Raw genomic sequence first — 14,706 nt, 5'->3', positions numbered from 1 at the left:
GGTCATTACCCAAATCTCATGACCATAGGTGAGGGGAGGAACATAGACTGATGGTAAATCAAGAGCTCAGCTCCTCTTCACCACAAGGGTTCAATACAGCGACCGCATCACTGCAGACTGCACGGGTCCACCTGTCAATCTGACGCTTCATCCTCCTCTCACTCGTGAACAAGACCCCAAGATACTTGAACTCCTCCACTTGAAGCAGGGACTCTCCACCCACCTGGAGCGAACAAGACACCTTTTTACGGTCGAGAACATAGCCTCAGATTTGGAGGCATATTTGACAAAGTGTTACACCATAGAAAATACATTTTTGATATTGAAGAATGTAGTATTAAAACTAAATTAGAAGAAAAAACAAACAAACATTGTTTTTTGTTTAAAAAAGACGACAATAAATGCACTGACAGGATTTTGAATGTTAAAAACTATAATCCCAAACCATAAAGTGAGTGGAAAGAGTTAATGTTTCATATTTAGCTCTAACAGTCTGATCAATTCTACACATGTAGGTGCTGTAAAGTCATGGAATAGAGATGTAACACTATCCAAATCACTTGATATGATATTCTTACAATATGCTTCTAGCGGTACGGTATTTATTGCGATATTTTCTGGAGGCAAAAAATATATACATACAAAATTGTCGGTAGGCTGCATTTCTCTCATCATAACCCAAATAATCAAGAAAAAAGTGCTTATAACAGTTATTTCAGCATGTAGATTGGACTAAAACAGAGCAAAAGATCATGGTCTATGTAGTTTTTACTGTTTTAGCTGTTGCTGCACCAAAACGAAAAAATTAATTTAAGCTGAGACACTTGAGATTCAATATACTGTGACAGCACACGGTATTATTGTGAGACTTATGACAATACGATGTCATGATATTTCGATTATTGCTACATCCCTATCATGAAAAAAGTAAAAAAAAAAAAAGTAATGGAAAAGTTTTGAGAGAATGAAAGAGAGTTGGAACCCTGTTAATAAGGTTAGGCGTTATAAGTACTTTTACTTCAGTCTAAACCCTTTTGGTTTTGATCTATGAGGTTGTAGTTTTTGTTTTCTTTTGTTTTTGTTTTGTAGAGCTGCAAAAAGAACAGAATAAACAACTAAAAAAAAAGTAAATTCAAATAAACCCACTTAGATGCAGTGCGTTTTTTGCAGTGTATTGACTCACATGCCCCTTACTCTTGCAGTACCCCTTCACCACCGCTATGAGTCGCGCTTTTATCTCATCTCCCCCCCAAAACAAGTGAGCAGAGACAGACGTACAGGGGCAGGCTGCAACTCCACTCCGCAGTCTCCTCTCCTCATTCCGCTAGTCTGGCTCCGCAAACCTCCCAGATCTCACACCGAGGAGGAGGCGAGTGAAGCAGAGGAGCGCGCATCCACCGTTAGAAGGTAAGAAAAATTCCGCGTTGTGGCTTTAAACAGTGCAGGGCGCGCGGTGATGGATTGGATGGTGTTGGAGTGAGAGGAGGGGAGACAGTTGTGCACGGGACAACGTCGTGTGACTGTGAGATGCTGCTAATTGCTCATGTATGTTGAGACGTAAAAAAACCCCAAAAAACAATACGTGCATTACGCGACGTTTTGTAAGAAATGAAATGAGATGCAGATTTTGGTGGCGTAGGTATGTTTTTTATTCATGCATTTTAAATCTTGGTATTGCTGTGTGGATTTGCACAAGTCTAATGTTTTATTTATTATTCAAGATGCTCTAGTTTTGCTCTAAAACAGCCTAATTTTTGCAAGTAGGTTTCTTGGTGAAATGCACGGGTGTCTCTGTTTCTTTGGGTGCGTCTATACTTGCAGACAGGTCATGTTCAAACTGGGACTGAACTGGGATTAAACCAGGACTAGACCAGCAGGACTAAGCCAGGACTAGATCAGGATTTAACCAGGACATAAACCAGGACTTCACTAGGACTACACCAGGACTAAACAAGACAAGATAGACAAAGTGTGCATGTGTCCTTTATAATGATCTTACTGAGGTGAATTGTGTGTGGAAACCTAAACTGGGACTAAACCAGGACTAGACCAGGACTAGATCAGGACTTAACCGGGATTTAACCAGGACTAGATCAAGACTAGACAAGACAAGATAGACAAAATGTGGAAGTACCTGTTATAATGAGTTTATTGAGGTGAACTGTTTGTGGTAACCTAAACTGGGACTAAACCAGGACTAAGCCAGGACCAGGACTAGACCAGTACTAGACCAGGACTAGACCAGGACTAGACCAGGACTAGGCCATAACTAAATCAGGAATTAACAAAGACTAGATCAGGACTAAATGAGACAAGATAGACAAAGTGTGGACATACCCTTTATAGTGATCTTATTGAGATTTTTTGTGTGTGGTGACCTAAACTGGGACTAAACCAGGACTAAACCAGTATTTAACCAGTACTAGAGCCAGGATTTAAACAGGACTAGATCAGAACTAAACCAGGACTTCAACAGAACTAAATCAAGATACAGAAAGTGTGGATGTGTCCATTATAATGATCTTACTGAGATGAATTGTGTGTGGTAACCTAAACTGGAACCAAACAGGACTAGACCAGGACTAGGCCAAGCCTAGACCAGGACTAGACTAGGACTAGACCAGGACTAGATCAGAACTTATCCAGGACTAAACTGGCACTAAGACAAGACTAATTTTAGATAGACAAAATGTTGATGTACCCTTTATAATTATCATACTGAGATGAATTGTGTGTGGTAACCTAAACTGGGACTAGATCAGGACTAAGAACAGAATTTTTACCAAAATTAGACCAGGATTTAAGAAGGACTAAACAAGAACTAAACCAGGACTAAAACAAGATAGAAAAAGTGTGGATGTATCCTTTAAAATTATCTTATTGAGTAACCTAATCTGGGACCAAACCAGGACTACACCAGGACTGCACCAGGACTAAACCAGGATTTAACCAGGACTAGATCAGAACTTAACCAAGATTATGCTCGCACTAAAACAAGACAAAATCAAAACAAAGTGTGGATGTACTCTTTACAATGATAATTTTGAGATGACTTGTGTGGTAACCAAAATTGGGACTAGATTAGTAAACCAGGATTTAACGAGGACAAAACCAGGACCAAACCAGAACTAAATCATTACTAAACCAGGATTTAAGTAGGACTAGATCAGGACTAAACCAGGACTACAACAGAACTAAATCAACATAGACAAAATGTGGATGTATCCTTTATGATGATCTTATTGAGATGACTTGTGTGGTAACCTAAACTGGGACTAAACTGGGACTAAACCAGGACTAAACCAGGACTAAACCAGGACTTAAACCAGGACTAGATCAAAACTTAACCGGGACTAAATTGGCACTAGAACAAGACAAAATCAAGATAGAAAAAGTGTGGATGTACTCTTTATAATGATCTTATTGAGATGAATTATATCTGGTAACCTAAACCGGGACTAAACCAGAATTTAAGAAGTATTTAAGCAGGACTAGATCAGGACTAAACCAGGACTACAACAGAACTAAATAAAGATCGACAAACTATGGGATTTACCCTTGATTTGATCTTTTTGAGCTGACTTGTGTGTGGTAACCTGATGTATTTATAGCCTTAAATATGATGAAATAGATGATCTTATGTTGCCGTTTTAGGTTTTATTTTACTCATATGTGACTGAGCGTCCTCACCTCTTGTGCAGTGACCAAGATGACATCATAGTGACCGCTCCTGCCTTCTGTGTGTGTGTGTGTGTGTGTGTGCGTGTGCGGTTGTGTATTGTTGCAGCTTAAAGGGCCCATGTTACACTATCCTCTGATCTGTGTTCTAATGTTGTTTCCTCATCACAAACAGACCTGGAGTTGTGTTTTGTTTCTTTCACACGCATTTAACTCACAAACCCTGCTTAGAGTTCTTCTGTCAAGCTGAAAACACACTGTTCCACCTTGTGATGTCATGTTAGTAATAGAGGAAGCGTGTTTTTAAACTCCATGCACCTTCACTAGAATCATTTGGATATTTTCAGCCTTGGAATTACCGATCTCTACTGAACTAAAGGTAAAAGTCCAGTCCGTGTTGCGTAATATAGGACCTTTAAAGGTTGTATCGAGGATTTTTTAAGGGAAGTGAAATACAACGACAGTCCTTTTTCAAATGCTGTGCATGCGTGACACCTCCTTAGTCTAGAAAATCATGCTCAATTATGTCCAGTGTGCCTTAAGAATTACTGTTGAAGTGACCTGTCTAGAAATATTTTAGTGACCGACGCGTCAGTTTTTAGACCCTTCGTCTGCTTCAGTCGAGCCATCGCTGGAAGAAATCTCCAAGAATCATCTCAGTTTCTCTTTGCTTCTTTTCCCCTTCTCTTCTTCTTTCAGTGACTTCAAAAACTGACTTTCTTTTGCGGCGAACTGGTTGTGGATTTTCGTCTGCCATCGCAACAAACTCTGTGCGAATTGCGAGAAAGCGACTGTTTAAAAAAGCCTCTAAGAACCGCTGCATAAACCACATAATCCCCGCACGCCAGCGAGTCAGTTACACTAGAAACGTAGGGAGTTTGATTGACAACCTAACAGCCAATAGATAAAGAGATAGCCTTGTAATCTATTGGCTGATGTTTATCTGGCCTCACTACGCCCACAGTTGATAGATTTTCTTTTTTATTTTTGGTCATCATAATTACAAGGCTGCGGCATCTCTGTAATGGTATTTTAAACTTTCAATGACAATTTGAAAAAAAAAAAAAAAAATCCCCCATACAACCTTTAAGTGTGATGTGTAATTCTGTTGAAGTTATGCGATACACGACGAGCCCCTGGTCAGGTGAATGAAGTCTAGACAGTACTTCCTGACACTATTGATTATGGTTAGTATCATTGTCATTGATTCGCAAAGCCATTAGAAGATGTTCTGTATTGAGTCAAATTTATGAGGAAAACTTTTATATCATTGCCGTAGTTTTGTCACAATACTGAAATTTCAAGCTTGATTTTGAATCCATAGTAAGGAATGGACTCAGTACTCGATACCGATTCCGATACCACAATGATAAATAAAAAAAAACACTTTTTCTTTAAACAACGGAATGTGTTTCCCAGCATTAAATTATAATACATTCTTTTTTATTTCCATCTGGTCTTATGTCTTATATCCATAGTGGTCCATGGGTGTATATGAGTCTATGTGCTCTTATACTTGTTCTGATACAACACAACATTGTCGTATTCCAGTGTTTTTCAGCAAGCAAAGATTTAGAAGAGAATCCTTTCTAAAATCCTTTCTAACTCCTAATTTAGATTCATTTAAAGGTCCTATATTACACAAAACTGACTGATTTGGGCTTTAAGCCATGTTATAATCTTGTTAACTCATCAAAAACAGACCTTTAGTTTTGTTTTGTTTCATTCACACATGCTTGAGTAATCCTTTATTATTAGTCTGTCTGCATCTCCAAAGATCTAAATGCTCTGTTCCACCTTGTGATGTCACAGCACAGTAACAGCTGCCTTTTATCTTTTGTTTAGTAGAGATTGGCAGTTCCAGGGCTGAAATCATCCAAATGATTCTAGTGAAGGTAAATGGAGTTTAAAAACACATTGGAGCACTTCCTGTATTACCACATGACATCACAAAGTGAAGAACTAAATGTGCAGGGTTTTTGTGTTAAATGTGTGTGAACCAAACAAAACACAACTCCAGGTCTCAAAAAGTACAAACTAATTTTCAGTTTCAGACAATTTCAGTTTGCGCAGATGAAGCCGAAGAAGGGCCGAAACATGTTGGCGTGATTTTAACTTTATCTGCTATGTGGTATTAAAGGTTTTTCATTATTTTGTACTTTTTGAGCCTCAGTTTTTTCAGCTTTGTATTTGAGACTGATCCCTACACTGAAGACACTGAAAGGATCATTCTGCACAATCCTGCCGCCCAAAGTTTTGCACAACTCCAGGTCTGTTTGTGATGAGGAAACATTAGAAAATAGATCAGAAAATAGAATAATATGGTCTCTTTAAGGATCTGTAGTCCAGGTTTTTGACTCACTTCGTCCTTCGTCATTAGGTCCTGTTGATTCCATTTACTATAAAATTCCTACACTGCCCTTATCTCCCACGTGTTTATTTTTCGCTGGTAATATCCTGTTGTTCCGGATGTCGTCATGGATACGTTGTTGTTTAGTCTTCGCTATTCCCGGCCTTTGTTTAGATTACAGCAAATTTATGATGTAATGCGCCGGTACAGGAAGTGCTCCACTGTGTTTTTAAACTCCATGCACCTTCATTAGAATCATTTGGATGATTTCGGCTTTAGAGTTGCCAATCTCTACTGAACTAAAGGTAACAAAAAGAGCTGTTAACTTGGAAACTGCCACTACATGACATCACAAGGTGGAGCAGAGCATTTTGAGCTAAACTAGGATTACTCAGACATGTGTGAATGAAACAAAACACAACTCCAGGTGTATTTATGAGGAGGTAACAACATTGTAACATGACTTAGCTCACAAGAGACTTTTAAGTGTTGAAAATGACTACTAGCATTTTTAGATGTATCACTGTTGTTTCTCAATCCGTAGGGAGTATCTTATCAAAAGTTTGACATTTTAGCACTATGATGATATACTATACCAGGATTACTTTTGTACTTCTGATAATACCGTCATTTTGTGCTTATTATGTATTGTCCTGTTTTAGAATTGTCTTTTCCCCAGGTAAGACTTGACCTTTACATGAAATAATGTGCCTGAAATTCCCAAACTGACAACCTATTCTCCTCTAACTCTTGTTTGTTACCTCCCTGTCTCTCTCTCCTCCCTCCTTCCCTCCCTCCCTCCCTCCCTTCCTTCCTCTTTCTCTCTCTCTCTCTCTCTCTCTTTCTCTCTCTTTTTCTTTCATTCTCTTTTCTCTCTCTGGCTTTGTCTCCTTCGCTTTCCTCTCTCTTACCTTCCTCTCTCTCTTTCTCTTTCCCCCTTTCTGTTTTTCTCTCTTCACCACCTGACTCCCTCTCTTTCTGTTTCTCTCTTTTCTCTCTCTTCGGCTCTCTCTCTCTCTTTCTTTCTCTTTTCTCTCTCTTTCTTTGTCTCCCCCCCTCTCTCTTACCTTCCTCTTGCTTTTTACTCTCTCTCTTTCTCTTTGTCTCTCTCTATCCCCCTCTCTCCCTCTTCCTCTCTCTGTTTCCCTCTCTGTCATTCTCTTTTCTCTCTCTCTCCCTCCCTCTTCTCTCTCTGTCTCCTCTCTCTCTCACCCCCCACCCCTCTCTCTTCCCTCTGTCTCTCTCCCTCCTCTCTGTCTCTCTTTCTCTCATTCTGTTTTCTCTCGCTCCTTCCTCTTTCTCTATCTCCTCCCTCTGTTTCTCTCCCTCTCTCTTTCTCTCTCTCTCAATTTCCTCCCTTCCCTCCCTCCTCCCTCTCTGTCTCCCTTTCTGTCATTCTTGTTTCTATCTCTCCCTCTCTCTCCCTCCTCTTTCTCTCTCTCTATCTCCTCCCTTCCTCCCTCCCTCCTCCCTCCCGCCTCCTCCCTCCTCCCTCTCTCTCTGTCTCCCTTTCTGTCATTCTCTTTTCTATCTCTCCCTCCTCTTTCTCTCTATCTCCTCCCCTCCCTCCCTCTCTCTGTCTCCCTTTCTGTCATTCTCGTTTCTATGTCTCCCTCTCTCTCTCTCCTCCCCTCCCTCCTCCCTCCCTCCCTCCTCCCTCTCTCTTTCTCTTTCTCTCCGTCCGGGCCTCATTCCAGAGCACAATGTCTGCTTCGTCAAACGGCCGTGTGGTGACAGAGGAGGAGTTTCAGCGGCGCGGCAGCCACCACCTCCAGTTCTACCCCAGAGTCACAGGGCACCGCACGGGCCCCGGCACCCACCTCAACCACAACGGCACCCGCTGGGCCCCGCCCCCTCCCCCGCCGCCTCCCACCCACCGCCAGAGCGCCCCATCGCAGAGCTGCAGCTACAGCCTCTCTCACTTCGGCCCTCACACTCAGGCTCAGAGGTTCAGCTGTCAGATCTCCAACAGCAGCATTTCCAACATGAACAGAGCCACGGAGAGGATCGGCGTCCAGGTGCCGGGGGCCAAGTTTGTGAAGGAGCCGCTCTATCCTAAACCTCCGCATCAGGTAAGAATGGACTTTTTATTTTTTATTTCGTTCATGCATTTTGCTTTTATGTCATTTAGAGACTAGAGATTTGACTCAAAAGTTTGGACTCACCATCTCTTTTTTCCATAACTTTATAACTATAACTACTAAATTATTATTATATTAGTTTGTAGTTAGTTAGTAGTGTATGTTTAAACAGCTCTATCTATCTATTTATCTATCTATCTATCTTTTATATCTACCTACAGAAGACGTCAAATATACGAAATAAGATGTAAGGAATTGTGTCGCAAAGAAAAAAAAGTTTATTACTTCTTACTTATATTCAAATCTTCAAAATAAAAAAAAACTGTCCAGACTTTTAACTGGTGCTGTTTAAACATACACTATGAAGATTAGATAAAAAAAAAAAAAAAATATATATATATATATATATATATAGTCATTTAGAAACTAGACATTTCACTATGATGTGTATTCACGAACTTGCAAAAGTTTGGACTCAGCTTCTCATTCAATGTTTTTTTTAAATGTATATATATTTACTACTTTCTACATTTGATACATACAAAAAATATAAAATATATGAAGTAAGATGTATGGAATTTTGTAGTTAAGAAAAAAAAAAAAAACTCTAGCAATGGGTGGCAAATTTGAGGATTTGTGTATTCATTAAAAATATTTCATAGAGTAGTAACAAATGTTTTTCTGAAAGACGCTTACCGTAGATGCTTACTTTTTAATCTAATGCTGGTATTATATTTCTTTGACTGTTGGCTTTCATTTATTTCCAACTCTAAATGTGTGAATTTACTTACTAACAACTCTTTTAGGAGTTGATTTGTCAGCGATTTGTTGTTCGTTGAGATTTTCCTAAAGAGATTTTCAGATGTGGTGACTGAAGGCTTTGAAATACTTGAGTGTATTTACAAGTAAAATCAGAAACTGCTTATTCCTTTTTCACATTTTGCTTTAATATTGTCATTTTCTTGGTTTTAACTGGTTGTTTGACATGTGTTTTAGAAGTATACAGATTAATAATGATAAAAATACTATTACAGTTATTGAAATAGTCAGGATTATTTTAAATTGTTAGACAAAAAAATGATTTCTTAGGATTGGATTAGCTGATGTCAGATGAAAATATTGTGTTTGGTTAGTGTGGTAGATTGACTGAACTGAAACAAAAATAAAAAAGGTCATAAAGTTAAAGTTTTGCTGGTGTGGAAAGTGAAGATGTGTTGATACGTTTGTTTTGATTAGTAATAGTATATTTGAAGAGTGACAGTCATACAGTTAAGGGTCATTGTGTAACTTTCCGGGTGGAGGGTCCGTCACCATGGAGATGTTGCTTTGCCTGGATTTTTTCACAGTATGACTTATTTTAAATCGATTTCCATGAAGACAAGCACCAATTTGCCAATGTACAAATCAGATTTGTAGATACGTGGGCCCATTTAGAGGAGAACGCAGATTTTTCAAGGTATTGTTTTTAAATAATGCGCAACTTTAATGCCTTACTGTGGTACATCTCAGGAAAAGTAGCATATCTCCATGGACACAATCATATCGGAAAAGTTACATAGTGCACATTTAAACTGAAAAACACCAGCTATGTAAGGTTGGATATAATATTTCATACACAACTTTGCGATAGATTTGTCTGGGATGTTTGTCACTTACTGCTATCATTATGTGGACTTCAAATAACTAAACTCAGAGGTCTGATGTTTTGAAAAGCTGTTGTCATCACTCTGCAGATTACACTGTTTGAATGGGCCACAATCTTGTCTAGTCAAAGTGGTTTCCTGTGATGAGATGAAGAGATGAGATGAGGCGAAAAAAACAACTTCAGACTCTGACTACATCAATATTAAAGTCTCAACAGAGAACCCAAATTTTCATAGATTCAGAACTAATGTATTACGTTTTAGAGTATTTAAAAGGGTCATATTATATTACACTATTTTTTGATCTATGTTATAATGTTGTTTCCTTATTACAAACAGACCTGGGGTTGAGTTTTTGTTTCATTCTCACATGTTTAAACCACAAAACCCTGCACATTTAACCTGAGTTCCTCTTTCAGTTGCCAATTTTTGTTGAACTAAAGATAAAAAGTAGCTTGAAAACTACCACTAAATGACAGATGAAGTAATAATAAAGAGTTCCTCAAACGTGTGAATGAAACAAAACACAACTCCAGGTCTGTTTATGATAAAGAAACAACATTATAACACGACTTAAAGCTCATCAAGAGTCAATTTTGCATAATATAGGACATTTAAAGACATGTTGCAACGCATTTCTGTTTGATTGACACATTATCTGAATACTGAATACAAAAAATATCAAGATAGCTTTATTGTATTTTGGCATTCACCCTCTTTTACATTGCATATCTTGGTTAATATAGCGTCGCTTTTTAATTAATGTTTTGTTTTGTTTCACCATTATAATTCAAATGACATCCTCACCTTTTGTATGCGAGTGTGAACTGATGAATCACCTATCATCTGTTTTGACTGGGGAGTTTTTATTGTGATGAGATCATTTAGTAGTAGCTCAACGACCCCGCGGCTAGTATCAGTCCACTTTAGTTACGACCTTAGTCATTACGGAGAGAACGGACGTGAATACAAAACAAAGAGATGACATTGTGGATCTGATTTCTTCACTGACTTGAGCCTGGTTTATGATTTTGGGGGTTTTAAGTCCAGAAATCTGAGCCTTCCCAACAGATCAGTATTTTGGTGACACTTAAAGCTGAGATGGGTTGACTAATTGCCCCGTGTAATGTAATAGCGACGATGCACTGCAAAAAAAAAGAAAAAGGAGTATCTTTAGTGCACTATATAAACTGCATTTTTTCAAAGGGCCCATATTAAGCGATTTTCTGATGATCTGTAACGATGTCAAAATCCCTTGATATGATATTTTCACGATATGCATCTCACGGTACAATATTTATTGCGATATTTTGAGGCAAACAAAACTGTCAATACCCTACTTTTTCTATTTAAAAGTACGAGAAAAACCTTGAAAAACCTTTGGTGCTGTTATAATATGAAGAAATAACATTTTTAAGTGCTTCATAACATTATTTCTTCATGCAGTCTGCACTAAAAACACCAAAGGATCATGGTCTATGTAGTTCTCTTTGTTTTTTAGATATTGCTGCACCATAACACGAGAACGCTTGTGGGTAAAAACGACAAAATATTTTATCGGAAGTGCCTTTCGTTTAGACGGTGACAGCGTTTTTGGGGCTTAAAAATGCAAAAATCTGAAACCCCCTTGTAATTACTTTTGCTATGTGTAAATATATGTTAAGTTCCGTGATCAATGTACAGAAGCAGGGATGGGTTAATATATGTTTTTCTTCTTCCCACTCCTTTTTCGAGAAATGTGCTTTTCTGTTTTTTACAATGTGTATGTACTAGGGATGGGTATTTAATTACATTTTCTTAATCGATCGTCGGGAGAATTAACGATTGATTATCGATTAATCATTAACGTTTTTGTATTAAAATGATCATCATTATTATTACTATCTGCACTACTAATCTGCATAAATAAATTAAACTTTACGACATATAAACCGTAACCACTCTAGAGCCACATCAGCCCGTTTGACATTATAATGTGTTTAATGCAGCTTTGCACAACTCTCACAGAAACAAAACTTAAAATCACATGGGTAATTTGCATAAACTAAGCAAACGAAAAAAAACAGCTCTTGTGCGCTGATGCGACATGACTCAGTGGAATCACATTAAACTCACAAAGAAAGACATTAAAATCACCATCACTATTAATTTAAGCAAAGAGACTTGTAATTTGAAATATTGTGATGGTCCACGGTATTATTGTGAGACTTTTGACGATACAATATCACGATATTTCGGTTCTTGTTACGCCTCTATTGTTTCCTCATCACAAACAGACCCGGAGTTGTGTTTTGTTTCATTCACACATGTTTAACGCACATAAAACCCTGCAGATTTAGGCTCTTTTCTCAAGACACTCGTTGCGTGTTCCACCTTGTGATGTCATGTGGTAATATCAGAGGTGCTCCACCGTCTAAACTCATTCCATAGAATTATTTGGAGTATTTCAGGTCTGGAACTCCCTATGTCTACTGAACAGAAGTTAAAATGTAGCTGTTAACATGAAAACTACCATTAAATGACATCACAAGGTGGGACAGAGCATTCTGACGTACACAGACTAATCATGCAGTGTTACTCAAACGTGTGAATGAAACTCAAGTCCAGGAATGTTTCTGATGCATTAACAACATGGCTTAAAACTCACATGAGTCAATTTTGCGTGATATAAGACTTTTAAAATGTTCTGGTTTAGTCCTGGAAATAGTCCTGGTTTAGTCCTAGTTTAGTCCTGGTTTAGTCCTGGAAATAGTCCTGGAAATAGTTCTGGGTTAGTCCTGGAAATAGTCCTGGTTTAGTCTTGGAAATAGTCATGATTTTGTCTTGGTTTAGTCCTGGTTTAGTCCTAGTTTAGTTCTCGCTTAGTCCTGGAAATAGTCCTGGTTTAGTCTTGGAAATAGTCATGATTTAGTCTTGGTTTAGTCCTGGTTTAGTCCTAGTTTAGTCCTGGTTTAGTCTTGGAAATAGTCCTGATTTAGTCCTGGTTTAGTCCTGTAAATAGTCATGATTTAGTCCTGGTTTAGTTCTGGTTTAGTCCTGTAAATAGTCTTGATTTAGTCCTGGTTTAGTCCTGGTTTAATCCATGTAACACTTGGAGAAACAGAAAGAATGCAGTTAAAATTACTTGAATTCCGACTCTTCATTTAAACAGTTTTGTCAAGTTTTGGTTGAAATAAACATTGTGCATTTATAGATGAGAAAACAGCATAATATGGGCTCTTTAACTAATGTTTCTAATCATTTTTGCAGTGTATTTATGTTTAATTCTTCAAATTTTCTGTAATAGAATACTCTAGCTCTTAGTCATTGTCTGTTTCGTTAGTCGTAAAAAAACGCATGAGCTCACACCACCAAACCTGTTCCACCACTGTCTCATTTCGCTACAATCACTATCATTTTGTTTACACAGACTCGGGAAAAGCTCAGATGATATCCTCAGAACTAGCTTATATTAGACTACAGTTTATATATGTACAGAAGACATGTCTCACTTGGAAAACTGATTCAGATTTCACGGGTGCTGTGTTGTTGTTTCAAAATAATAGAACCTAAGAAGGAGACAGGTTAGTACTAAAGTGAAATATTATGATTTGAATTCAGAATTATAAGATTTTAGGCTTTTTAAAAACTTAAAATCTTAAAGGTCTTATATAACGAAAAATTGACTCTTGTGACAGTGTTTTCCACAGACCAAGTAATAAAATACTACAGTTAATAGGGATGGACATTTGATGAAATTTTATTAATCGATCGTTGGGACAATTAACGATCAATTTTCGATAAATCATTCATGTTTTTATATTAAAAGTATCATCATTAATATTACTATTACAAATCTGTATAAATAAACTCAAATTTACAACATATAAACATAATCACTCTAGAGCCACATCAGCCCGTTTGACATTATATTGTGTTTAATGCTGCTTTGACACAAGTCTTACAGAAACTTAAAACCACATGGCTCATTTGCATAAATTAAGATGATGCGTTCAGCTTTTGTTGGACTAAAGGACATGACTCGGTGGAATATGAGTGTTCTCTGGTGAGTGGTGAGTGTGTTCTGTCTGCGTGTCAGGATGTTTTCAGAGATCAGACGTGTGCAGGTTTAACGCAACTCTTTATGCTGTAGTAACCGGAATACTGCGTAAACATGCGCATTGACGAAACCGCGATACTGTGCATGTATACACACTCACTGAGCGGTACAGGGACCTCCAAGGAGGCGCCAGAGCCCAAACGTGGGACTGTGAGGCCTCAACTCCAGTGTTCGACGAAATTCTTAATGACTAGTTATCGATTAGTCGGCTAATCATGCCCATCCCTAACAATTAGATATAAGAAACTACTAAAGATACATCAAAGCAGCTAAAGGAAACAATGAAACAGCATTAGCCTGTTTGGTGCACAGCTTGCATGCCCCATCAGAACACTTCATTTTACGTGGCTTTCTGAAAAATAACTCAAGTGCCGATCATCAGGGATCTGCTTGGGTTTTGGCCCATTTATTGCCATGCTTTGTTACAGTTCCGAGTGTTGGGATGGGCCCAGAGGTGCGCCCACATAGACCGTCGGGTGACTGCAGGTGAAATGAGAGCTCCCCGCCTCACGGGGCTAAACGCAGCCGTCGCCCGATCGCACTTTGCGGACACCCTGCTCGGGTCGGGTAGCAAATCGGCGAGCAAATAGTGCAAGTGTTTTATATGATTTTTAAATAGTGCACGTGTTTTATAAGTGTACCCCCATCGACTTGTTGGCGCAGCTTTTGATCTCTCTCTCTCTCTGTGCGTGTGAGTGAGAATGACAGAATTGCATTAAAAAACAATAAAAATCTGAATTAATTTGTGGCACTTGGTTCTCATTCTGTAGCTCTGCGCCACACATTGGTCTATGTGTGGAAAACACTGTGAGCTGTGTAAGTCGTGTTATAGTGTTGTTACCTCCTCAGAAACAC

General features: G+C 38.4%; 1 protein-coding gene across 1 annotated transcript in view; it reads left to right on the top strand.

Annotated features, from left to right (window-relative positions):
- The first annotated feature begins 1,271 nt into the window (after positions 1 to 1,271).
- Positions 1,272 to 14,706, top strand: part of mfsd2b (MFSD2 lysolipid transporter B, sphingolipid) — a 73,094-nt gene continuing 59,659 nt past the window's right edge. The window contains exons 1-2 of the mRNA XM_020918487.2: positions 1,272 to 1,407; positions 7,726 to 8,100. Coding sequence (XP_020774146.2) covers positions 7,732 to 8,100 — 369 coding nt within the window. The 5' untranslated portion in view covers positions 1,272 to 1,407; positions 7,726 to 7,731. The remainder of the gene's footprint in view (positions 1,408 to 7,725; positions 8,101 to 14,706) is intronic.

The sequence above is a fragment of the Boleophthalmus pectinirostris genome, unplaced genomic scaffold, assembly GCF_026225935.1.
Source record: "Boleophthalmus pectinirostris isolate CB_2022bp ecotype Guang Dong unplaced genomic scaffold, ASM2622593v1 HiC_scaffold_13, whole genome shotgun sequence".
Taxonomy (NCBI): Eukaryota; Metazoa; Chordata; class Actinopteri; order Gobiiformes; family Gobiidae; genus Boleophthalmus; species Boleophthalmus pectinirostris.
This window is presented reverse-complemented; position numbering and strand designations above follow the sequence as displayed.